This window comes from Balaenoptera physalus (assembly GCF_965194825.1).
Source record: "Balaenoptera physalus genome assembly, chromosome: 3".
Taxonomy (NCBI): Eukaryota; Metazoa; Chordata; class Mammalia; order Artiodactyla; family Balaenopteridae; genus Balaenoptera; species Balaenoptera physalus.
Genome location: NC_138890.1, coordinates 102,334,839 through 102,361,477, shown reverse-complemented (window position 1 = coordinate 102,361,477; position 26,639 = coordinate 102,334,839). Strand labels below are relative to the sequence as shown.

At 35.8% G+C, this 26,639-nt stretch overlaps 1 protein-coding gene across 5 annotated transcripts in view; it reads right to left on the bottom strand.

Annotated features, from left to right (window-relative positions):
* ARB2A (ARB2 cotranscriptional regulator A) overlaps positions 1-26,639 on the bottom strand; it is a 432,252-nt gene that overhangs the window by 49,687 nt on the left and 355,926 nt on the right. The window contains exon 11 of one of the 5 annotated variants that reach the window (XM_082458184.1): positions 793-3,078. The exons of the other annotated variants lie outside the window; for them this stretch is intronic. Within the exon in view, the coding sequence (XP_082314310.1) occupies positions 2,999-3,078 (80 nt within the window). The 3' untranslated portion in view covers positions 793-2,998. Of the gene's footprint in view, positions 1-792; positions 3,079-26,639 lie in introns of those variants that run through there. 5 annotated transcript variants of the gene reach the window in all.

Below are 26,639 nucleotides of genomic sequence, written 5' to 3'. Positions count from 1 at the left end.
TGGGGGATATTTAGCTACCAAAAGAAGCAGACATTATCTAAGTCTTGATCAGAGAGAAAAAAAATTTGAAAAAGACTTTCTGGCGTTCATTCAGTGGAAAATGAAGACACGAAGAAGCCAAATAAAGTTAACAGCTCTAAAGAGAGGCTAGAAACTGTGGTGCTCTAGAGTCCTCGTCATCACTGCCATGCTCACTGATGCCAATAAACACTTATTGATCTCTCACTGTGTGCAAAGTGCAATGACAGGGGCTTTAGTTATAATGATCTTGAAGGTCATGGACTTTATATTATGCCTCCTTATAACTCCTTGTGCTTGGTATGGGGTGTTTGAAGATAGCAGATATTCAGTAAATATGTATGAATTTTATGAATGAGACTGCAAGGGGCTTACGGTCTAACAGGGAGATAGAAGAGAGGTGACTTCCTTGCTAGCAGAGGTTTTTACCTTAACCCTTTTATACTGTTCCTATCCAGCACAGTGTGTAGCACATAACAGGTATCTGAAAATAGCCAATTAATCAATAATGTGCAAATATTTTTATAGAAAACATTGAGCACTCATTGTGCTTCAGATGCATTACTACACTGAATTCTCACAACATGGAGGCACTGTTACTATCCCCATCTTAGAGATGACACAGCTAAAGTTTACAGGGGTCAAGTAACTTGCTTAGTTACTCAGAGAGTAACCTACAGAGGCAGGATTTGAACCTAGGCAGCCCGACTGCAGTTCACGCTCTTCACTATCCTACTGCACATACAAGAAAGAGAAACAATATTATTACCAGCTGAATGGCAGAGGTAATAAGCCCTCTAACTTTAGAATAAGAAGTGATTACTGAGGACTGGGCAGGAAGGACAGCTTCATGAAGAAAGTGGAATTTGAAGTGGGGTTTGAAAGAAGAATAGGAATAGTTAAGTATTGAGGAAGCAAGAAGATAAGAGAACAAAAAAATGGATAGAAATGCTAATAATGTATTTGGAGATCAGAGTTAGACTTGTTTGGATAGAATGAAAGAGTTCATGTAGGATGGTAGTAGAAAATCTAATTGGAGATTTAGCAGGAACAAGAGAGTGAAGAACTGAAGAGTTTGGATTTCATTCTTTACGCAGAAGGGGAGCCAACAAAGTTTTTTTTCATAGAGAAAGAGGTGCGAAAAGCTGCTTTTTAGGAAGCTGTGCAGGATATAATAAAGGGCGAGATTTTAGGAACCACGTGACCAGTCAGGTGGAGGTGAAGAAGACCTGGACTGAAGTGGCAGAGGTAGGAATGAAGAAGAAATTACAGATAAAAGAGAAGGAACCAACAAACATGACTGCCTTGATGATGGAGAGAGGGATGAGTCAGTATCTATGTCACAGATACTGATAATGTCACTGTCAGAAATGGGGACATTTAGGAAGGAGAGTTGGTATTTGGAAGATTACTAAACTTATAATTTGAAACACTGGATTCCTATAGGTTTAAGGCACTTATTAATCAAATAACTTAACAAACATTTGGATGCTGTTATAAGCCAGGAACTGGGCAGGTACAAATGACAGAACAGTGAGCAAGAAAGATATAGTCCCTGTTTTCACAGACCTTAGAGTTTAGGAGAGAGGAGAGGCATTAAATAAGTAATTACAATACAATGAGTTTTATTATGATGACTAAATATAGAGTATTAGGGGAACATATACTAGGAGCATATATACAGTCTAGTCTGGGACTTCCTTGAGGAAGCGATATTTAAGCAATAGGTCATGTGAATAGTTTGGTGCCCCATTTCAGGGACAGTGATTTGTTTAAGACGGGTTATATACCAAAGGTGCCAATCATAATACCTGCCCACCAGCCACTTCTTTTAGTGAAACGACATTACTTATAGGCCTGTTTCAAGGGACAGCAGTAGAGGCCATCTTTTGTACCACAGGATCCTGCACCTCCAGCCCACAGTTGATTGAGCCAGGGACGGACGCTGATCTAACTGCAGCCAATTCACAGGACCTCATCTATGGTCTGAAGCAAAGAGATGAGAAACAGATAATTTTCTTAAGAATCTGAATGGAAGAAACCAAGAGACTGGTGGAAGATTGTAGCTGAAGTGAGAACCGGAGAGACCTAAAGATCATGCATTTGCCAAGGTTCTGAGTGGGCAGGAAGAGTAAGTAAGAGGAAGAGGTTGGTCACTATATAGTGAATAGATAAATGGCAGAGAGAAACAGAGACTCCTCTAGGGAAACGTCTCATGAGAGACAACTGGCCAAGAGTAGCTGTTTCACACAGCAATGTTAATTAATGACTTTCCAATCACAAGGCGACAAGTACCCTCACTATCACCCATACTCGATTCGTTTCACGTTAGAGCAACATTATAACGTCTAAATGGCTCAAATTAAAATGTCAGTATAGAGTTCAGTTCTTATATATCTCCTGTAAAAATCTTTAGGAGACAAACTATAAATTCAATCTAAGTTAGCTGAGTGGGTCTCTATTGCTCGTAGACAAGAGGGCTTAATTAAAACACACTATCCCCTCATGGATAAAAACTAAAAAGGAGATACTATATTGAGTTCAGCTACGAGGGTAAATAAATTATTATATATAAAAACAAATCTGTTTGCTACCTTTAAATGTATTTAATTGTCATAATTATAGCATGTCTTTCTCAACACAGATGCATATGATATATTCCTAGGAAAACTGCCACAACTGTTGATACTTATACTCAAGTGTTACATTTGTATGCTGTATACCATACACATATACATGAAATATTTATACATACCTAACTAATGTCCTTAGTAGACATCAATTATACAAACGTGCAAACAAAATTATGTAACTTCCTCATAATTCCGCATGCATCGCAGGAAAACCGTGAGGATGATCTCCAATATAATCATTGTCTCTTCCCCCACAGCCTCCTGAGTGCATCACTGGGTAGACAGATGGGATTAAGCAAGTCTGCTCTTGATAACTGCATCTTTTGAGTTTCACCCACGCTCTCTTCTTATCGTGTCAGCCAGTCTCTGTTTTCCTCAACTGTGCTTTCTCCAGTCCCTCTCCTGGTTGAAACCAAACTATGAACAACTGTAGTCAATCAAGTGATAAAACAATTGGGTTATCTGGACCAAACAGTTTACACAGGCTAAAAACATGAACTTTATAGAAAAGTTACTATTTGGGACTAAGGGTAAGGTAACTGAGCTAGTGTTTCCCTTCCCCTGAAAGGAGAGCTAGAAGTTTCCTCTTGCTTTTCCTTTTTTCATTTGGGCTAAAGTTAGTGAATTACTTCAGCCTGGGAGGAGATGAGAAGGAAACTTAGGAGGAAATGAGTAAAGAAGTGATTTTAACTGGTCAGGAGAAGAAAGAAGTAGGTTGAATACACACACCAATCTCTCTCCTGTTCCGTGCAAAGACGGCTGTGGGATCGACTGTGCAGGGAAAAACTTGTCCAAGGGCATTTGTGACAACAGAGTGGGACTGTCCTCCTTCCAGATCACAGCTGGGCTTCAGTGGTGGGAAGTGGAGCAGGGAGGGAAAGTTCAGGCTTTGGTGACAATGAACTAAAGGTAATTTACATGTGCTTACCTACAAGCACAGTCAAAATAAATAGTGGGTTGTTTTCCCACTAGAATATCAAAAGTTGCAATGAAAAATAATATCTTTTTGTCCAAGTGAAAGAAATTTGTTTCCAGACATAATTTCTTCAACAGCGAAGAAAAAGTTTTGAAAGAAATGAAGGAAGATTTTATAATATTAACTGCATTATTTAAAACTCATTTAATTTTACTATAAGAGGAAAGCCTACCAAAGGGGTCATGAATCAACAATGTTCTGATAAACATCAGTTCAGTAAGGTAGGTGTTATAGAATATATTCTCTTGGTTTCTAACATGTTTTAAAAAATAACATGGATCATAATGTGAAAATATATGCACATAATATGAATTATACAAATAAATAAAAGTTGCAGAAATAGATATGCCAGGTGTACCCTTATGACACATATTATAAAACCTTTACAGTAAAAGTAGACTGAAGGCATTATATCATTTTGGGATTTATTAATACATTTCTTAGTGGAAGGTGTATATACAGAGATTTACCTTATAAAATCAGATTTAGCTATACACCTAAAGAGTTGATGTAATCCACTGAAAAAAAAAAGCTAAACCTGTTTACCTCTTTTAGTAGTGTGGATAATAATGAGTGGATGCTAAGTAATTTTACTTTAAAGAAAACCAACTGAGTCACAGATAACAGACTTTGCAGTTTATATAACTATCTGATTTCTGCATAGTACCTAGAAGCTGCTATACATACCCCAAACAGCATTTTACATCTACTTTGATTAATAGGATATGTTACTAACATATTATCTATGGTTCACAACAAACTTGGGCAACTACCAAGTTTGAAAAAAAGAAAACACTAGTAGAAGAAAGACAGTCCCACGCTGTTATACTGGAGTTGAAACACTGATGGTAGAAACATAAAGATACCAGTTCTAACTTCCAGAAAACACAAACTGTTTTTTAGTATTTAAGACGTGAGCTGATAGAACAAAACAGGGACAGGTACATGGTGTCCTATTACTATAGACACATATCCTGTGTTAGAGTTTATTTTACACAGAAAACTGCAAATAAATAATGATAAGAGATCACAGCATGTCTGATAATCTGTGACAACAATTCTAACGTCATTGTAGCCACCGGAGAAACCTGCACGTCCTGAGCCCTGACCCACAGAGTCTTTATCTGCGTGTGTACTCTCCACAGGCCAAGCATATAAAGGCCAAATGATAATTTACACATGAATCAACTTTCTTTGCAGCATGGGCACCAGAGACATTTCTTTTCTCTGTCACTGAGAGAAAGGCAGCCAGGTCTAAGCTTGTCTCACTTGAAATCATACAAGAGAAACAGTGATTTGCAGGAAAATGGCAGATCAGCAAAGGGAAGCTGTTCTGAATGCATGATAAAAACGGCAGCCACAAAGGACTAGATGAATATTTAGTTTGAAAACAGCCCTGACAGTAACCATGAGTCTTTATCCTATTCAAAACAGGTAGCGTCATACAAACTGAAACAGAGATACAATCCTGATAGAAGATTACACAAGATACCTGGGTGGGTATCTTTAAAGACTTCAATCTTCATTTGAATAAATGTAAGACTCATGGATCCTTTGCATCCAGATCTTATTCAGAGTACACAGTCGTTTCACATGAATGACATATGGAGGGCATATTGCCCACTTTGATAATTAAAAATAAATCAGTCGAGATGATTTAAAAAAAGCTTTCTCATGAAAAACTGGATACACATTTTATACCATGAAACTTGTAAAGGAAAAAACATGTATACAGTGTATTTTTCTTCAACCCAGACCCACTGGTGCTTAGGTCAACTTTTAGAAATTCATTAAACTATCACAATATGCTATAGCCTTTCTTTCTTTAAATTAATTAATAAATGAATTTTTTTGGTTGCGTTGGGTCTTCCTTGCTGCACACGGGCTTTCTCTAGTTGCGGCGAACGGGGGCTACTCTTTGTTGCGGTGCGTGGGCTTCTTATTGCTGTGGCTTCTCTTGTTGTGGAGCACAGGCTCTAGGCGCGTGGGCTTCAGTAGTTGTGGCACGTGTGCTCAGTAGTTGTGGCTCGCAGACTCTAGAGCACAGGCTCAGTAGTTGTGGCACACGGGCTTAGTTGCTCCGCGGCATGTGGGATCTTCCTGGACCAGGGGTCGAACCCATGTCCCGTGCATTGACAGGTGGATTCTAAACCACTGTGCCACCAGGGAAGCCCCATGCTATAGCCTTTCTTATAGGAACATATAATGAATACTTGCTCTGGCTCATTTAATAGAGGAATGCAGATTTATTATTAAATTTGAGTTAATAGGCCATTCCGAAGAAGATTATGTAATCTTCTAACAAATGACAGGTACTAACTAAATCAATACAATTTTTTATTCCCTTATTACCACTTCTACACTTTTGTGTTTGCCATATTCCGTATGACTCCTGGAATGCTTACCTTCCTACTCAACAACGCATATCCCTGATTTTCTTCAAATTTGGTTCAAAGCTCCCTCTTTACCTTAAAGCTCCAGTCGTGGTGTGGTGCTTAGATACAGGAGACCATCAGTAAATGCTGTTAACTATGTACATGGACTGTCAACACACAATGATAGGCCAAAATCTTAAAAATAAACTTTATTCATGAGTTGTAAATATAAGAAATGTGGTATAATTTGTGGTTCATAAAAGGAAATTTGGAATTTTTATTCCTTTAGAGTCCAGAAATGGATCTGTAAACTTCATACCACAATCCATGCTCTGAGACAATGCCCAAAATAATGAGTTATGGGATTAAGTCATATCAGTTCCTGGTGATGAGCTATATCTATAAAACTGGCAGTGAACAGGTTTTTGATATTATTTGTTTCTCTCTACCTTTTATGGTAGTTTTTTTAACCCTTTCAACCACTTCTCTTTCCTCTTTTCTCCTTCTTCTGTATTCCTCCTTTAGGTTGAAACTCTATTTTACCCTATCTCTCTTCTCAGTAACCTATTCATTTCCCCACCTTCTGGCTGTTTAGTAGTTTTCAAAGTCAACATTAGAATTTTCCTTAAACTGAAAGCTTCCAATGGGTAAGAAATATACCTACCATTTCTACATATCTAGAACCTCTTATAGTGCCTGAGATAGTGTGAGCTATTCAGAATATTCTTGAGAACTCTCAACAAACTGTGTATAGAGGGAATGTAGTCCAACATAATAAAGGCCACATATGACAAGCCCACAGCTAACATCATATTCAACGGTGAAATGCTGAAGCCTTTTCCTCTAAGATTGGGAATAAGACAAGGATTTTGATTCTCGCCACTTTTAGTCAGCAGAGTACTAGAAGTCCTAGCTAGAGCTATTAGGCAAGGAAAAGAAAGAAAAGACATCCAAACTGGAAAGGAAGAAGTAAAACTGTCCCTATTTTCAGACGACATGATATTATATATAGAAAAACCTAAAGACTCCACCAAAAAACTGTTAGAACTGGATTTACCTAGTGGCATAGTGGTTAAGAATCCACCTGCCAATGCAGGGGACGTGGGTTCAATCCCTGGTCCAGGAAGATCCCACATGCTGTGGAGCAGCTAAGCCTGTGCGCCACAACTACTGAGCCTGTGCTCTAGAGCCCGCAAGCCACAACTACTGAGCCCGTGTGCCACAACTACTGAAGCCTGCACGCCTAGAGCCCGTGTTCCACAACAAGAGAAGCCACTGCAATGAGAAGCCCGCACACCACAATAAAGAGTAGCCCCCGCTCGCTGCAACTACAGAAAGCCCACACGCAGCAACAAAGACCCAATGCAGCCAAAAATAAATAAATAAATAAATTTATTAAAAAAAAAAACTGTTAGAACTAAATCAATGAATTCAGCAATGTTGCAAGATACAAAATCAATATACAAAAATCAGTTGCAATTTTATACACTAACAGTAAACTATCAGAAAAAGAAATTAAGAAAATGATCTCATTTACAATAGCATCAAATAGAATAAAATACCTAGGAATAAATTTAACCAGGGAGGTGAAAGATCTATGTACTAAAAACTATGAGATACTCTGTGAGTTTGTGTGTGTGATGTTTGTTAAACAATAAAACTGTAAAAGTGTTTTTTTAAAAAAAAATGCTCATGTTCAAACTGATTGAATCTTAATATCTTAGAGTAAAGCAGAATAATAAAGGAGGTCATATTGGCTGAAAAAAAACCTATGAGATACTGATGAAAAAAAAAAATATTATGTTGAGTTAATGCTATTTTATTTGTAGGGCATAAAGGACTATAATCTGCAAAAGCAGAGCAGGTACCTGCCCCCATATATAAGGATAACAAAAGAATGGGAATAGGATGTTGGTTGACAGAGCTTTTAAAAAGCAACATGGGGAGGAGAAAATCAGGAGCTTTCCAAAATACTTTCAATAGCTAGACAGAAGAAAATGTAAATTTGAATCCATTTAATTCAATGTATTTAAGATGCTATTTAAAAGCGTTCTGTTTTTTTGTTTTTTTGAATTTTAGGAACAGGGCACCTGAGTATATAAACCTGGGGATATTCCCCAACTTCATTTCACTCTGTATTTTGTTCTCCTCCATCATTACATTTGTTAAGATCACCTTCTTATCAAAGTCTTCTCTCTTATTCTTATCATCCATCGTGTTCCCTCCTTATTGATCATCAGGCCATGAATGAGACAATGGATATCTTTAATATAGTGGATAGTGTCAATATATAATGCAGACATCGCATCTACTCAATCTACCAGGTCTGTCGATCTGCCATGGGAGAAACTGGGTCGGCCTATAATTTGATGTTCACAAAAGCAAGCTGATAATTACATAGAAATTTGTGTAATGTTTGAATAATGATTTTGGATAATACTGGTATTCTCTAAAGTATCTAAATTAAGTTGATGGGATCATAACTTTATTTTTTAAAGTTTTATTGGAGTATAGTTGATTTACAATGTTGCGTTAGTTTCAGGTATACAGCAAAGTGAATCAGTTATACATATATCCACTCTTTTTTAGATTCTTTTCTCATATAGGCCATTACAGTATTGAGTAGAGTTCCCTGTGCTATACAGTAGGTCCTTATTAGTAATCTATTTTAATATATATAGTAGTATGTATATGTCAATCCCAATCTCCCAATTTATCCCTCCCCTCCCCTTTCCCCACTGGTAACCATGTTTGTTTTCTACATCTGTGACTCTATTTCTGTTTTTTTTGTTGTTGTTTTTTCTTGTTTTTTTACAAAACCACACTTTTATTTATGTACTTTTCAATAAGTTTAAATCCTTGTCTATTTCTGTTTTGTATATAAGTTTATTTGTACCATTTTTTTAGATTCCACATATAAGCAGTATCATATGATACTTGTCTTTCTCTGTCTGACTTACTTCACTCAGTATGACAATCTCTAGGTCCATCCATGTTGCTACAAATGGCGATCATAACTTTAAGAGTCACCCCAGTTTGTATCTTTGAAGTAAAATACCAAATCTGTCCCTTCCCAATTCTGGTTTTCCTTATTACTGCTGTATTCCCCACCACATAAAAAATAAAAATAAAAATACAAACTAGTCTGCCAAAGCAGATAACCTTGCTCCTTAGATTAGTGAACGCATGAACAATATACCAAGCACACAAACAAGTTTCCTTCTTAAAAGGTGATAACACTCAACAGTTGAAGGGTATGGTTTTCAGACATTTGTACCATAACACTAAAATGGTAAAACTGTTGTTACGGAAATGGGAAGAACTAGGTAGCATCTGGGAACATGTTTTCTAGAGGCTCTTTTTTTCCAAGTTTGAATAGGGCTGACTGGGTTACGATTTTTGCAAAGGGTTACTTGGCCACTGGAAAAAATGTATAAAACCGAATTCCTAAATTTGTAAGGTAACATTAAGCTGTGGATTCTTAATAAAATGTTATTAAAATTCTTTAATAAAGAAATCAAGGGAAAGAGAACTTGCTTTATTTTTTATTTATTTACTTTTAAATAAATAAATTTATTCATTTATTTATTTATTTTTGGTTGCATTGGGTCTTCGTTGCTGCGTGCGGGCTTTCTCTAGTTGCAGCGAACGGGGTCTACTCTTTGTTGCAGTGTGTGGGCTTCTCATTGCGGTGGCTTCTCTTGTTGCAAAGCACCGGCTCTAGGCGCGCAGGCTTCAGTAGTTGTGGCACACAGGCTCAGTAGTTGTGCCTCGCAGGCTCTAGACCACACACTCAATAGTCGTGGCACATGGGCTTAGTTGCTCCGCAGCTTATGGGATCTTCTCAGACCAGGGCTCGAACCCATGTCCCCTGCACTGGCAGGCAGATTCTTAACCACTGAGCCACCAGGGAAGCCCAGAACTTGCTTTTAAAGTTACATGCTTATTGTTATGTTGGGGCTATTGAAAAACTGTCTCCATCACGGTGGCAAACAGTTGATCTGTACAATCTGCATGAAATCTGCACTGGTCAGAAGTGGCTAAATTTGAGGATGCGTACAGCTCATGTTAGTCAATGGTGAGTTTTAAACATTTGTCATACACTGTTAGATGCTCACATTCTCACTGAATAACTTCTAGTTCACTTCTAGTTAGAAGTCTCATGTGCTGGTGAAAGAAAAATGTTAATGTCATGCATTTGCTATTTTTCTTTCTTGCCTTGCAACCTATCTCTGATCTCCAGACTATTTTCTTCAATAAATGTTTAAAGATAAAAAAGAGAGCATGGTTAAATGTCAAAATTTTACTTAGAATTATCATTCCCAAACCTATTCCTCTCCCAGAATTCCTCATCTCAGTAAAGGACATCATCCAGATGTTCAAGCCAAAAATCTAGGAATCACCCTTCATCCCCTCACTTCCCACATCTAAATGATTAAGACATGTTGGACACTTCTTCCTATCTCCACTGCTGCCATCATTCAAGCCACCATTATCTCCTGCCTAGGCTACTGCATTAGCTTCCTAAGTGGTCAGCTGCCTATATTCTTGCTCCCCGACCAGTTCATTTTCTCTCTATAATCAGATACCATCATCCTCCAACTCGAGAACCTCTAGTGGCATGCCACTGTACTCAGAGCAAAACAGAAATGTGGACTCTGGGTTTACAAGTCCCTGAACAATCTGGCCCTTGCCTTTATCCTCTCCTCGCTTTACATGTTTCAGCAGCACTAGCCTTCTTTCTGTTTGTTTCCTTGGTCTGTGTAGAGTAAATCTTTGAATCTTCAAGGCTGAAGTAAATTCAGTAACCTTTTCTGAGGGTAAAGGAAATATACTTAGCATGATTCAAGACCTGTTAGTTCCACTTAGAAATGCCCTCATTGTCATTAAAGAACCAGCAGATTATTTAAATTCCTACAAAATAAATATTCACATAGGAACAATTTAAAGACAATTTCATTATTTATTTGTTGTATTTAGTTATGTATAATGAATAATGGAAGATTATAAGCATAATACGTCTTGTACATTTCTAAATATGTAAAAAATATAACTTTAAAAAGGGACAGACTTTCTCAAGAATTATAGTCAGTCTTCTATTCATATATAAAAATGCAATGGTGATCGAGTACTTTACAATGCTGGAAAGATCCACACTACTTTCATTCACAATTGTACTATTTAAAATAATTGTACTAAATTTTTTTCTTACTGGGGGTTTTGTAAAAGTGCTTTACAAGAGGAAAGAGATTTTCTTTTGGCTCCTCACAGGAGCATCCGGAATGCCACTGTTTCAGGACTTTCATTGTGATGTACAAAATGCTGACACTGATTATACACTTGAAAATGATGAACTGTTTTCCTCATTAGTATGGGAAGCATTATAAGCCCTTAAAATAAGATATTTTGCATAGATTTTATCCGCCAGGACATTGGTAATTTCAAACTCTCCAGAATCTTGAAGAAGCCAAATTAGTCTGAGAAAATGAATATAGACTGTCATTATTACTGTTATATCAATTGTTACTGGGTAATAATTGTCAATAACAATTTTACTATTAGCTTTTTAATCAACTAAAAAGTGTGGAATACAAAGACTCATAATAGAGAAACAAAAAGCCCAGCATTAAATTTTTGCAATGTGAAGTAAGAATAAAGATAAAAATCCAAATGTAAAAAAGTAATTTTGGATGATAAAGTGAACTAAAGTAGAATTTCAGTGTTACTTGAGAATTTGTTCTAAATGGCAAATAATAAGAGCTGAGGACTCATCTCCTTGAAAACCTTTATGTGTTTAAAACCATCCCCAACATTTGATTACTAAAAAGTAGGAATTACAGCTCTAATCAGAAAATACCATCTGACTTTATATGTTATTAAAAAATAAAGCAAAATTGGGTTTATAGAAGAAAATTTTGGATCTGTAGTAGCTCATTCTTTCCAGAATTTTCCAGTAATTTTTCAAACAACCTCTTACACTGAATAAGAGACTCAAAGCTCAGGAAAAATACCACTTTCATGTACTGACATTTTGTTTTTAGACTGACTGGCTAGTAGTTAAAATAAATGATCATTTAAACTTTAAATGGGAAGAAAGGAAAGAATTAGCTTAGAAAAGGATCAAGGTAGAAGGCAGTGTGAAGAAAGGCAGAACTGCTATAGATGTACTAATGCTTATTTATTTCAATGGAAAGAATTGGTAAGTATGTAGGCATAGTACTAAACACTGGCTAAGGAGACAGTAACTTTGAGAAGGAGCTGAGTGAGTCTTGCTGACGATCAGTTTATTTTACCATTCCCTTGTACGTTGGGTCTAAGTTGTGTTGAGAATTATCTCCAGATCTTAAGGAAGTATTTTATTACATCGTTATCAATTATTGGTTCTAAATTACAAACATACTTACATGTGAAAAACAAAACAGTTCCAAATCTCTTTATGGATCTGGTTTGGGCATGACAATGTTGAATATTTTTAAAATAATGGAACTAAGAACAATATGAACTAAAGGGTTAACCACATTTGCACAGTAGTTTTGGAAAAAGGTGTGACAAAAATGTGGTATGCATCACTGATATTCTAGAGCATATAAAATATTTCTTAATAAGGAAAAGAAGAAAAAACAAGGATGATGGGTAAGGAATACTTAAAACAATAATAACTACAAAATTTAGTCCAGAACTAAACTGTGCTTAAATGTGAAGAAAAGAGAATTTAAAAATCTCCATATTTACATGTAAACTATGGTTTGCAAGTACGAGGTTGGGCATTAGCTACTATTAATCTTTATTTTTTTTATTTTTATTTTTTAACATTTTTATTGGAGTATAATTGCTTTACAATGGTGTGTTAGTTGCTGCTGTATAACAAAGTGAATCAGCTATACGTATACATATATCCCCATATCTCCTCCCTCTTGCGTCTCCCTCCCACCCTCCCTATCCCACTCCTCTAGGTGGTCACAAAGCAATGAGCTGATCTCCCTGTGCTATGCGGCTGCTTCCCACTAGCTATCTGTTTTACATTTGGTAGTATATATAAGTCCATGCCACTCTCTCACTTTGCCCCAGCTTACCCTTCCCCCTCCCCGTGTCCTCAAGTCCATTCTCTATGTCTGCGTCTTTATTCCTGTCCTGCCCCGAGGTTCTTCAGAACCACTTTTTTTTTTCTTTTTTAGATTCCATATATATGTGTTAGCATATTTATTTTTTCTCTTTCTGACTTACTTCACTCTGTATGACAGTCTCTAGGTCCATCCACCTCACTACAAATAACTCAATTTAGTTTCTTTTTATGGCTAATATTCCATTGTATATATGTGCCACATCTTCTTTATCCATTCATCTGTCGATGGACACTTAGGTTGCTTTCATGTCCTGGCTATTGTAAACAGAGCTGCAATGAACATTGTGGTACATGACTCTTTTTGAATTATGGTTTTCTCTGGGTATATGCCCAGTAGTGGGATTGCTGGGTCATATGGTAGTTCTATTTTAAGTTTTTTAAGGAACCTCCATACTGTTCTCCATAGTGGCTGTATCAATTTACATTCCCACCAACAGTGCAAGGGGGTTCCCTTTTCTCCACACCCTCTCCAGCATTTACTGTTTGTAGATTTTTTGATGATGGCCATTCTGACTGGTGTGAGGTGATACCTCATCGCAGTTTTGATTTGCATTTCTCTAATGATTAGTGATGTTGAGCATACTTTCATAATCTTTAAATAATTTAGAAAACTATAGAAAATCACAATCTGATTTGCCTTTTTTAATCACACTACCAGAAACTTAATGTTTGACTATGGACATTATCTCAGTCTCCTTCATTTCTACTTGGTCTATTTGCCATTTTAGCCACTGCAGAAACCAAACCAAACCAAAATTCATTTTATTCAGTAATACAAATACACATGAAACATCATTGTTTTTAGATACTGAAATGTGACATTTTTCTAGTATCACTTGATAAAGGCAAGGTTTTCAGAAATAAAATTGTATCTTTCATTTTCTTCTAGTTCCATTAAGTTTTTCTACTTTACAATCTGGATTTTATATACAGCCAGTAGAACTTACATTTCAAGTGTGAGGAAATTTTAAATAAAATAAAGTGGAATGTTTTTAAGCAGCACTGCTCTCTGACACTGATGGTTTTGTTTTGGGATACAGAATATAAAACCATTTCCTCAAGATATTTTGTGTTCAGCATAAAATATTTAAAACGTCTCATTTCCAAGAGATCTGGTGGGAGTTCATGACAGATGTGTTATTTCTTCCTTTTTTTTTTAAACAGCATTATTTTGTCTAATTATCACTGATGAGTTACCCATGGCAGTATGAAGTTATTGAAAGAAAAGTAGACCACTTCTTTAGAGAAAAGAACAAACTGGGATAAGATGGAAGAAAGGCACTTATTTATTTATTTTTTGCAAGGTATTCCATAGCAAATGCCCACAAACGGCCCACAGAGAGTTCATTTATTTATGCATCACCATATGATCAGTCCAACTGCCTTTAGTCTCAAACAGAGAAAGCCTTGGTACAAAGCAAAGCATTCTCCAGGTGTTACTTTAGGTTTGTCATTATTTCCTATTTATAGACTCTGTCTAGTAAAAGAAGACAAATTACTCTAAATGGGGGTAAATGTGATTAAATGAGTGCTCTGAAGATAAGAGGGTACATGGACAAGGGTCATTAACACAAGTGACCTCTCTTTGCCCAGACCATATTTTTATTTTGTGGATTTGAAAAAAACCCTAAAAAACTACAAAGCAATAAGAATTTCTACTACATGTATGCAAAGAGAAATAATCCCTTTTATCCTAATAAGCATTTTCATGCTTTTGCAGTATTTTAATAATACACTGCTAGTGCCAAAATACTCTCAGAATACACTAGAACAATATTGGAGAAATTATTCATCCCAAGGAGACTAATTGGAAACACTGAAGAAACATAGTTATAATCAGACTAGATACAAGGACCAGAATGTAAATTAGTGGATACCAAGATCATCTGAATCAAATGAAAAGTTTAAATTTGTAAAGTTTCAATTAAAACATCTATACTCTTTCTTTCACCTGATTGTAGCCCCATATGGCAAGGTCAGCCCTTTCAGTGAACAAACAGCTCAGTCGCCTCCAGTGTAGCTGTTATCTTCCTCAACAAGGAGAGACATGTGGCACAGCCTAAAGCTGGGGCATGAACCCTGGCTAAGCTTAAGACATTTATCTGACAGCATCAGCTGACACTCCACAAACACATTTGCTCTCCATGACCTCAGAGCATTCGTGATTAATCAAAAATGTATCTTGGATCTTGAGAACAAGCTACAACCAGGCACACACAAAAAAGAATATGCTCTAGATCTTGCTTATCGACTCAAGAGGTATACTGAATTTAGAAATAGCAAATAGAATAAAATGATCGATATGTTCTCACTTGTCCGTGGAAGAACAAACTTCATCCCTCAAGCAAAAGACATTGATCATGTAAATGTTTCAGAACTGCTTTCGAACTAAAGAATGCAAAATGTACATGGCTTACTGGGGGTGGGGAAGGAGGCCTACCAAAGAGGAGCTTTTGCTTTAACTTTAGAAAAAAATCTACAGCTTAGGGACATAAAGTGTATATTTGTAGTGTGTTATACTTTTAAAAACCTGTGTTCCACTTAAAACCTTTTTTGGTAACATGTTGCCAAATGTTCTTAATAAAACATTATAAAAGAGACTTTAAAACTTAATGTAGGAACATTATTTGTGCAGGGAAAACTTCCTACCCCAATTTAAATGAGACACAGTTATAACATATCCCCTACGCACTGTTTACAATTTATAATTTATAATTTATGTCTCTTGGTTCAAACTCACTATTTTCTGCAGTCATCTGCTAAGTAATAAGATTAGCATGTGAATATTGTAATATTCTGCTTCCCAACACAGTATCATTTAGTATATTTTAATTTTCTTTCGTACTTTTCACTTTCTAATGACAATACTGAACTCTAATTAAAGCAATGGGAAACAGAAGTCATATGCCCCACCCTTGATAATATGAAAATGATTATTATTAAAAAAATATCCACAATTGAAATTATTAAGTCCCCTTCTTGCCTAGTCACCCACTGGTTAGGTTACAGTTGTTCATGAGCCTAGAGCAGATCGTTCCACTAAAGAAAAACTACTTGTCCTGGTCCCTGTTGGCATGGCAAACAAGCTTTCATAGCATGTGCTCACTCTATAAAATGGTGGTACTAATTAGAAGAGATAAACTCATGCTGAGACATGATATGAATAGGCTTTATGTATCTACTAAGCTCACAGCAGTACTAGATTTATACCGTTGTTGCTTTAAACTAACACTAATCAGAAAATTCAACTTCTAACTCTGTATGATAAGAAAGCAAAAGTGATTGAGTTGAAGAAACAGAACCTCAGCCCCTCACTTTTGGTTTCACTTCTAAAATGTTTCCTGTGCACTTAGAGGCTGCCCAGCACTTCTCTCCCATATGTTTACCTAACTTAAATTCTTCAAACATGGACTGCAAGTACCAGATAGCACAGCTGTATGTTTTGACATCCATGGTGAAAATGAGCAGAAAATCTAACTGTTCCATATCAAGAAGTATTTTTACTAGTGCTAATGTGCCTTAAATACCTTGTTCCACAGATGAGTGGCCTGGCACCTGCTGCATGAGAAATAGCCAATTACTGTTCAGTGTCTCTAATTTTCTGATTCAATTAGCATGCTTCAGAGCTTTCCAGTTTAATTGCAAACTACTTCACAGTTAGCTCTCTGATTAATCATTGCCCATCTGCAAGCCATCGGAAAACTTAGTGGAACAAATTTGTGTACTTTGGAATGCTGGGAGCTTAGCAAATCAAACTTGTTTTGGTATATAAAGCTTTAATTTTGTTTGCCCTTTTCAGCTGCACTTGTAAGAAGCTCTGTACTGATTAAACAGGAAGTCCGGACAATAATATGCTACATTATGCATATAATTACTGTAAATACAACCGAGATTGTAGAAACATCATTTAAGGTTAGGCACTAACATGAATGAAGAAGGAGGTCAAGAAAACACATTTGGAATCAATTTCTTTCCATTATGACCAAATGTAAGTATCAAGGGGAAAAAAAAAAGCTGTGTGACACACAGTGATGTCACTGCAGCACCTGTTCCCCTGAAGGCATTTTAAATTCTGGCTTTTCATGTATTCATAAAATCTTTCTTGTTATTTAATTAGTAGAGTACTAAGTTTTATAAGCTTTGTTTACAAAACATATATTAGGGATTTTAAAGCAAACTGGTACCACATTGTTTATGCTTCATTTTCCCAGCTTTCTTGCTGGTCCACTGAATGTATGAATGATAATGTCAGAAAACAAAACTATTTTAATCGAAGTTTGGCTGGAGTTTAGATTATGTCTTAACCCATAATCACGATTTCTTCATTTTTGAACAATGAAACATGAATTGCATATTTTGTTCACTCCTATGAACAAACACCAACCACAGAGGGGATTTTGCATTGTATGAGGAAGGAGGCTCTAAAAATTATCTCTAAAGTCCATTCCAACACTCAGTCTCTCTAGTTCACATTTTACAAATTTGGAATTACTCTAATGTAATATATTTTATTATATATAATTTTAAAAAGCTTCTAAATACATCTGCTATGTAAGAGTTTTCATTTCAAATTATAAATTGTAAACTCAGGAGGGCAGGGGCCATGTATTCAGCTCAGCACTGTATCTCTGGTGCCTCACAGAGGACCTGCACGTTCTTGGTGCTCAGTTAACATTTTGGATGAAGGAAATGGAAGCAGTGTGGGTTCTGAATTTTTCATGTCATGTCACAGTGCCAGGTTGGACACTGTGTTCTCCTTCTGTAACCTCAACAGGATGCAGTCATGTTATCTCATAAAGATGTTGACAAATATCATCATTCTATAAATACTTGGCTGAAAGAATTATACAGAGAGAAGAATGCTTTGCTAATTATGATGTCCTGTAACGCTTTGTTGTTAGCAACAAACAACAAAAAGCAGAATTTTCCTATCTTTTATGAAGATCCTTAACATGTTATGAAAACGTCTAAAAACTGAAAGTTAAAACCCAAATGACAGCTCTAAAAATAACATTAAAGTTGGAAACATGGTTGCTGGAAATTGCATGATGAAAAAAGTTCACTTAAAAATTTTTACCAATAGTCAGAGATATTCAGTGTGGAGCGACTTTCTGACTCTCTTAACAGTGGACACGTGTGAGGCCGAGATTCCATGAGCGCTCTAGAAGTTCCTATTCTGTCTCTGTTAAGAGGTATAAAACTGAAGTGGGCTGACTTCAAGCTTCTCTGAACTTCAATGTAGGCAGCCAAAGTAAGAAATGCTGAGAAGGCATAATCTGATCATAGCAGCTTAGGCAAGTGAGCAGGCATGCTGCCACGTTCTGCTGCCCACGAGCAGGGAAGCACGGCTGGAATCCCCACTAAGATCAAATTACAAAATAATCAAGCTTTGTGGCCAGGCAGGCACGAGAGGCTATTGTGAGGTCATGACATAAATCAGGGACTAGCCTGGGCAAAACTGTGCAGTCAAAAACAACACTTTTTATACCATACTTATAGCGTGGTTGTCTATGGAAAATAAACTGTTAATGATGCTCAGTTTTTTAATTCAGGAAAGGGCAAATGGCTCTCCCCACACAAGCTCCCACCAATTGAGCCTTATGTTTAGAAATAAGCAATTAAACCCCACACATCAAAGAAAAACAATGAGCTGTCCAAAATGGAATTTAGCCAAGGAGAGACCAAACTGGGCCTTGCTCCCTGTCCTGGGGTTTTCAGTCCTACCTCTACCTCATACCTACTGTGTAGCCGAATGTCTATGCATATCAGAGAGTAACGATGGAACAACTGAGCGGATAATGAATGAAAATGATTGTAAAGCACACTGAAAGTGCTTAAAGGACCCAAATATGATTTGAGAGGGTAGTGCATTTTGGGCCAAGAGAGTCATTTCTGGAAATAATCCCATTATGCAAAAAGAGCAGAATATTCTTGGGGAAGCTGGCTGATATAGATGGCTCTAACATGGCACCAAACCCCAGACAGTGATAGTCTATAGAGAAGTGTTAATGTTTGTATATGGTTCCCAAAGCTGAACCTGCTATAGAAATTACACTTTATTTCCTGAGAAGTTTCAACATGATTGTCTGTGTTATACTAAATATAAAAGACAATGAAATTATAGAATATAGTTAGCCTCTCAATAGAAGAAAAATATAAAAATCAGGGTGGAGATTTCAGAGACAATAGCAGAACTCCTAGAGAACTACTATTTGGCAAACTTTTGCTGGGGTGACCATAATCAACGTGGATGGACCAGCTATTTCGAAGCCAACAAACAAGCAAAAACCTAAATGCAGTGTAATCAAGGCTTTTTGGTAAACAATAGAAGCAGGCATACCAACAGATCAATGGCACACCACTTTGTAAGAATTTCCAACAGGGGTTTCAAAGAAACACTTTTAGGTGGTTCAATGTGACCCGAGGGCCATGTGTTGGTTTTTCACTTGTACCCCTGATGTACTGATAATTACCATCAGTGATATCTTTCTGAGACATAAAAGCAATACACCTATTTGCGCACTACAAATTCAAAGAGTGTTTTTAACTTTTAAAAGGAAAAATACAAGCGACTATAAAGTTCACAAGAATTTTTAAAAAATGAAAATAAAGGCAAAAAGTAGTCACTTTTAGATAGGAAATCTTATGAGAGATATGAAATTTAACATCTACTGTACTTTAAGCCTATAACTTATTGATAATTTAAAATTATAATTAGTGTTCTTGGGACCGAATGCTACACAGAAAACTAAATATGCACATATGTATGAGATGTGAGATGCTGCTGCAGAAGAGAAATACCCTATTTTTAAAGCAAAAAAAAAAAAAAAAATCCTACTGAAGTCTATCCTTTCATTTATATGTCTCATATAAATTACACATAATTTTAAATCTTCAACACGTTGAAAATGGCCAGGTCTCATGGCACTTCTCCTTTATTATCTCCCATTTTCACTTGGCCATGGCAATGGAGACTTTCTAGAGAATATTAGGGATTAAAAATTATATACTTTGAATTGACCCAAGAAATGACCACTAGAAAAAATTAATTTTTATTTCTATAAATCTGGTAAAAATATATGCATAATAATTTTTCTACTCTAAAGGCATTTTCTTATGCAGTAACACCACAAAAATAGCTTAAGTTTAAAATAGTGGATTTCCCATATGGTTAGTCCACAGCAAGATAAAGTTGTAAATGAGGGGACTATGTGAAGGAAACATAAAAATGCCTTAAGGGCACATACAAAAAATGTGATTTTGCATGATTTACATACACAATTTTATTCCCCAAAATTCAAAGAGAAAAGCTTAATATGTCATAATTTAAACTGTATTCCTCATCAAGTATTCCTGATTACGTATTTAACTCTAAGATGCATAACTCAATTTAGAGCATAATGTGGGAGAGGAGTTAGTAAGAATCTAACCTTTTGCATTTCTTGACTTTTTTGGGCTTGTGGTAAAGCTGTATTTATAGAGATTCTACACTTTCAAATTTAAGTCTTGAAATGTCAGAAAAATCCCAAAGCTGAGATCTCACAGAAGGTGATTTTTAACAGTCCTTAAAAGTAAAGACTTTATGATCTTCTGACAACTGGAGCTTTCACATTTTAAGATTTAAAATTTTCAGTCCTAATATTACATAAGCACACACAGTGGTATGCTTTTAAAGATTCCATCACCTTTGATAAACCTGGAAAGAAGAAGAAAATAAGAAAATAGAGAAAGTTATGAAGTTCAGGAATATTATAGAAGCACAGACATAAAGAATACTTTAAAAGTCTTCTGTATTTAAACGTGGTCCCTCATAAGAATATATTTCCAGTGTAAAAGAAATCACAAGATCCAGTTAATTTTTGATTATTTATAGTAATAAAAATGTAGATCTAATTATCTTGGAGCTGGAACTTGGATGAGGAAATAGAGGCCAAGAGAGGTTAAACGACTTGATCAAGATTATACTGCTACTTAGTTGTAGACTTATACCTTGAATATACCAGGTTTCTTGTCTTCAAGTTTCCTTACCACTCCCATAGCTAAAATTTTATACATAATTCTTGGAATTCATTTATTTTCAATGTATCCTCCTACCATCAGTGTGGCCACGGACAAGTCATAAACTCTAGTTTTCTCATCACTTTCCAACTCAACAAATATTTTCCCACTACCTACTATGAGCCAGATGTAGAGATTACAAAGATGATAAGACATGGGTTAATCTTATTTTATGGTTTAGTGAGGGAGAGAGGACTGGCAAACAACTTTCATTAAAGGCAGTACTTAATTTGACTAGAAAGTCATTAAGTCCAAGGTGCCATTTAGTTTCTGATCAGCAAGATTAGACTACATGATGTCTAAGTTCTATTCTAAAACAATTTGAATTTCATTTTTTCCCTCTATTCTTATTTCTTTGATGGACTTCTTAATAAGTAATTAATTGATAAGACCAAAATTTCTAAATATTGGAAGTGATTTTAATGGAACACAGTGATACGTTTATGAATAGATATGCAATGAACAAAGCCTTTTATGTGCAAATACGTTTGTGAAATTATGGGTTTCTTTGGTATAGGCCTTTAATGTGTAAATGTTCATTGTAACTCCAGGAGGAAAATTCAATATGCAATGTTTCCTTTTTTTAATTAAGAAAAAAAATCCCCCCAAAAGGAACTTGTATTACTATCTCTATATCTCAGGATTAGTATTCTAAGGAGCATAGTTTGAGTGACACTAACCCCAACTACTGTAATATCCTCTTAACTGGTCTTCTCCATCAACCCATCCTACACATGCACTGGCTAGTTAATCCTACTAATATGTTGCTTTCATTGTATTTCCCTGTTCAGAAACTTTCAGTCATTCTTTGTGGCATATAAATTGAAGTTCATATTCCTCAGCTCTTCTAGATGCTGCTTGTACATTTCTCTTCAACTTAATTTCTCACAATTTCCTTAAACAGACTCCAGCCAAAATGGCACTGAATTTACCAAGCTTCTTCTGTCTGGGATCCCACTACTTTTCTTTGTCTAGATAGCTTCCCCCCTCCACAAAATTACTGATGACTTCTCTGATAAAATCAGTTCAAACTCTGTTGCCTCAATAAATGAACATGATGTGCAACTTCTGACCCTGTTACCTGAACCACTTTCTACAAAACTGTTATGATCTTCTCTTTTCAGTTGTATTTCTCTTTTATGTGTATATTTTATACCTCTTTTGGCTACACTGTGTAGGCTCACTGAGGCCAGGCACATGCTTTGCCTGCCAGAATTTAGTATGTTCTCTTGTACCTAGTATCATTTTAAATGGTGGGAATGGTGAGGCTATTACTGATAAAGTAAAAACCAGAGAAAAGAGAATGTAAACCAGGAGCCTAAATGTTCACTTACAAACTAAATACATAGTAGTTTACAATACATTAACCAAATTTCCCCAAATGTCAAATGGTGACCGCTCAGGCAAGAGTTTTCAACTTTGATTGTTGACATATCCTAAATGTATAATTGAACTATTTATTTAATATTGAAACTCTACTATCCAATGTTTTCTTATTTTAAATCCTCTTGAATAGCTTCAGCTTATTACCCATAAAAGAATAGTTTTAATTCCAAAAGAGATTTCTATCCCAATGAAGAAATTTTAAATAAGAAGGAGGGTGATGCAGTAACAAATATTTTAAAAGGTAACCTATTGTAATTAATAAACTGCTTTGATGAGACTGCAAAATACTTAACAGTCTCCTAATTTTAGACTGTGGTGTAACTTTTTTTTGAACATTCTTCACAATCGATTTGGTCTTGCCCATCAAAAAAATGAGTGTTGCCCAGTAATATTCGGCACTGCAATTGTAAATTTTTCTGAAATTTGGATAACATTTAACTTCGAGTGACACAAGGCCTTTGTGAATTCCCACCTCATGAAAAGTTCTCATTTTTAGATATAAAAATTCTTCCCTTTTAGCAACTGAAAGAAACAGCTTTTGAATGTTTTGATTAAGCAAAGCAAGGTTTTTTTAAAGTAAAATATATATTTTTAACCACAGATGAAAATGAACTCCTTTTAAAGTATAAAAATAACATCACCTTTCCTGAATATCTGAATATACAGTATTTATTTTTTTTATACATTGTGTTATATTCAATAGTTTGGTAATTCTTATAAATGTAATTAATTAGTTATGTCTGTTACTTTAGTTAGTATGTATATACTTTCTTCCTTTTTTTAAACCCTCATTAGAGGATTTGGAAGGTACGAGCCATGACACCAATGACCCTGTTGCTCTCTTCACCACTGTACCTTGGGGCCTAGGACTGTACCTGGCACATAATAGATACTCAATAAATACTTGTTAAATAAATGAATTGCTAGAACATATGCTCCATGAGGAAAAGGAATATATTTGCTAGTTTATTAGTTAAAAATCTGGCCCTTGGATTCATATTTGTAGTGACACCACTCCAAACCTGTTTCCTCACCTGCAAAATGGAGCAGTAATAAAATCTGCCTCATACAGTTATTGTGAGGATTAATCCACATAAATACTTGTGCACGGGGAGCACTCAATACGTTAGCCACTCTTATCAGCATCAACATCATCATTATCGTCTTCATTAGTCTCATTTGCCACTTATCTCCTGTTCCAAGCATGCAGCATATGCTCAGTAAATATTTGTTAAGTGAAGAAATGAATCAATTAAGTGCAGCTGTATCTGCATACACAAGTGGGTCTGACTACCCTCAGTATACTTCTAGGCAAGGTTCAGACAAATAGCAGTTAAAAAAAAGACTCTAAAAATTAGTGTCACTGAATTATTCTCACTTGAACCTGCTGTTTGGAGATCTAGTTGCAAAGTCCTAGTCATTCTCTAGTCCTCGGGGAATAGGTGTTCTATTTCCTTTTTGAACTTCTGATAGTGCCTAGCACAGAGGTTTGTATCACTGCCACTAAAAAAAACCCACAAATCTTATTTAGCAACCAACTCATATAGGTAAAATTTGAAAACAAATGAACACAGGTTATAGAATGGGTAAGTGTTAGAATTCTCATAATATTTAACTACATTATCTTAACAAATCTGGTTTGCAGCATTTATATTTCTTGCAATGTTGCTATACATTGAAGTGTCATAGTGAGAATCATTACTTCTATAGTTTCTAACTTAAAACTGAAGTAAAAAATAAAAAAATAAAAAAATAAATAAAACAAACTGCAGTGAAAATTATGTATCAATAAACAGTACTAAAGAGTTATATTTCTGTGAACTGCCTCATTGTGAGGGGACAACAAAATAAGTCTCAGGTTGTATGGCTCTGAAATACCTATTTTGTCACTGACAAATCATTTTAGATCTTATATTCATAATATTTCTCATCAGAAATGTTCTATATTAAATAGTACTGATAAATTTTCTAATTTGTTTTGAGCTTCACTATGGAAAGATGCTATCTGGTTATAGAGTAACATTATTATATTTAAGGTCTATATTAGTTCTTTTTTAATTTATAAAAATGAATGTGAACTTTAGTAGCAAAGAGCTTAATTACTTTTTATTAAGACAAGATAAATGGTGAATAATTATTTTAACTGGGTGAAGAAAAGAAGGGATGAAGACTGAGACAAGAGTTAATCTTAAATTCCTCTTTTTACTGTGTACATTCTTTGTGCAATTATTTTGTTTTCACTGTATTTTCCAGATTGAAAATAAACTTTAAAAAACTCATAAAATATTCATAAACCCTGATCCCCTTCATCACACCATCTCCCAGAAGTGTACTGAAAAAAGAACTGCAGGTCCTAAAAGCTGAAGCCAGTGGTTCTCAAACATATGTGTGTACACTGCAGACTAACCAGGGGTACTTGTTAAAAATGCAGATTCCGACTGAATGTCAATATTATGACATAGTATGAGTGTGTTTCATGTTTGGTAATTGCAATCATTGTTGCTTTTGTTGTGGTCATCCATTTACAATGCTTGGTGTCAGTTTATTTATCTCTTGTAAAAATAAAATACAGTGTGTGTGTGTGAAAAAAAAGGTAATTATCATTAAACATTTTTTATGAAAAAAAAAATGCAGATTCCTGAGACACACCCAGGATTTACTTCTGATCTCTTGAGGTGTGGCTCAGAGTCAAATGAGAAAATGTGTCAAGGTAGAAGAAAGAAAACTAACCAGTATTTGTTCTTCTATCTAAAATCTAAAAACGTTCTTCTACTTTCTTCTTTGCCTATTTTTACCTTCTCTGGGCTTAAAGATGGGGCTATAATTGCTTCTCAGATGCATTTCCAACCCTCTTGGGGATTCTAGAAAGAAGCTCAAGCTGAAGCTGCCCGGTCATTTTAATACATACTGGACCCAGGGTTGCTGAAATTCCAAACCCTAAACTTGAAAGGAATACTAAACAAACACCAATTTAAAGACACATATAAACCATCTCCCTCCTTACATAATTGTTATAATGAATTGACTACTAATATGTGTTAGGCACTGAGCTAATTAAGTGTTTTATATACACTATCAGTTGCTTTCACATACAAGCCCCCCTGCCCCCAACATGAATACTTCACCAGAAGCAAGAAGGGTGGACAGTTCTGTCTTTGCTACTGATTTCTAATAAACTCTGACTTATTCTTTAGCAACTGGGATGAGTCTCCTAAAGATAAATGAAGGTTGCCAAAGGTGTTGGTGAGAGAAGACCCAGATGTTCAAAGGATGCTTCTCTTCATCCAAGTCCAGCTGTAATCTTGGGAAACTCAAACATCCACATGGATCATCTAGCCAATGCTCTGGGCCTCTCCATTCCTTGATCTTGGATGACCTTCTCCTTCACTCCACTCAACTACCCATTCTTCATGTTTACCTCTGGTCATTGCAACACTCTTCTGCAATAATAAATTTAGACATTCCTCCAATTTGACTACAACCTCCTATCTTTCTAACCATCTTACTCAAATAATCCCCTTATCCAACCTTAAAAAAAACCCAACAATCTTATAGGGCTCCTAGTCCATTCACTCTCCTTTTTCCCTACTAGACTTTTTCTGTTTTCACTTCCCTCCTTAACTGCTTAGAGCCCATGGCCCAACATTTCAATATGTTTTCCTACACTGCCTTGCCTCACTGCCCATTAAGTGCACTTGCCTGGAAAACCCCGAGGTTGGATGAACCCAGCTGACTGGCTTCTCTGGGTAACACACTGTTGCCCCTACAAACAAATCATCATCAGCCATAACTGGGCCCTCAGCACTGCCCAGCCACTGTACTATGTAATCTTAGACAACCCTCCAGATATTATGATTAAAAGAATAAAAAATCATAAAGGTACTAAAGGAAAATAAAAGAGAATTTGTGTATAATTATGGGGTGGGATTTAAGGCATGAAAACAAGACCAGAAACTACAGAAAAAATGATTGACATTTTTGGCTCCATAAAAATTAAAAACTTCTGTATGAAAAAAAAAAAACCACCCCATAAGCAAAATGCAAAGATAAAAGGCAAAATATATACCACA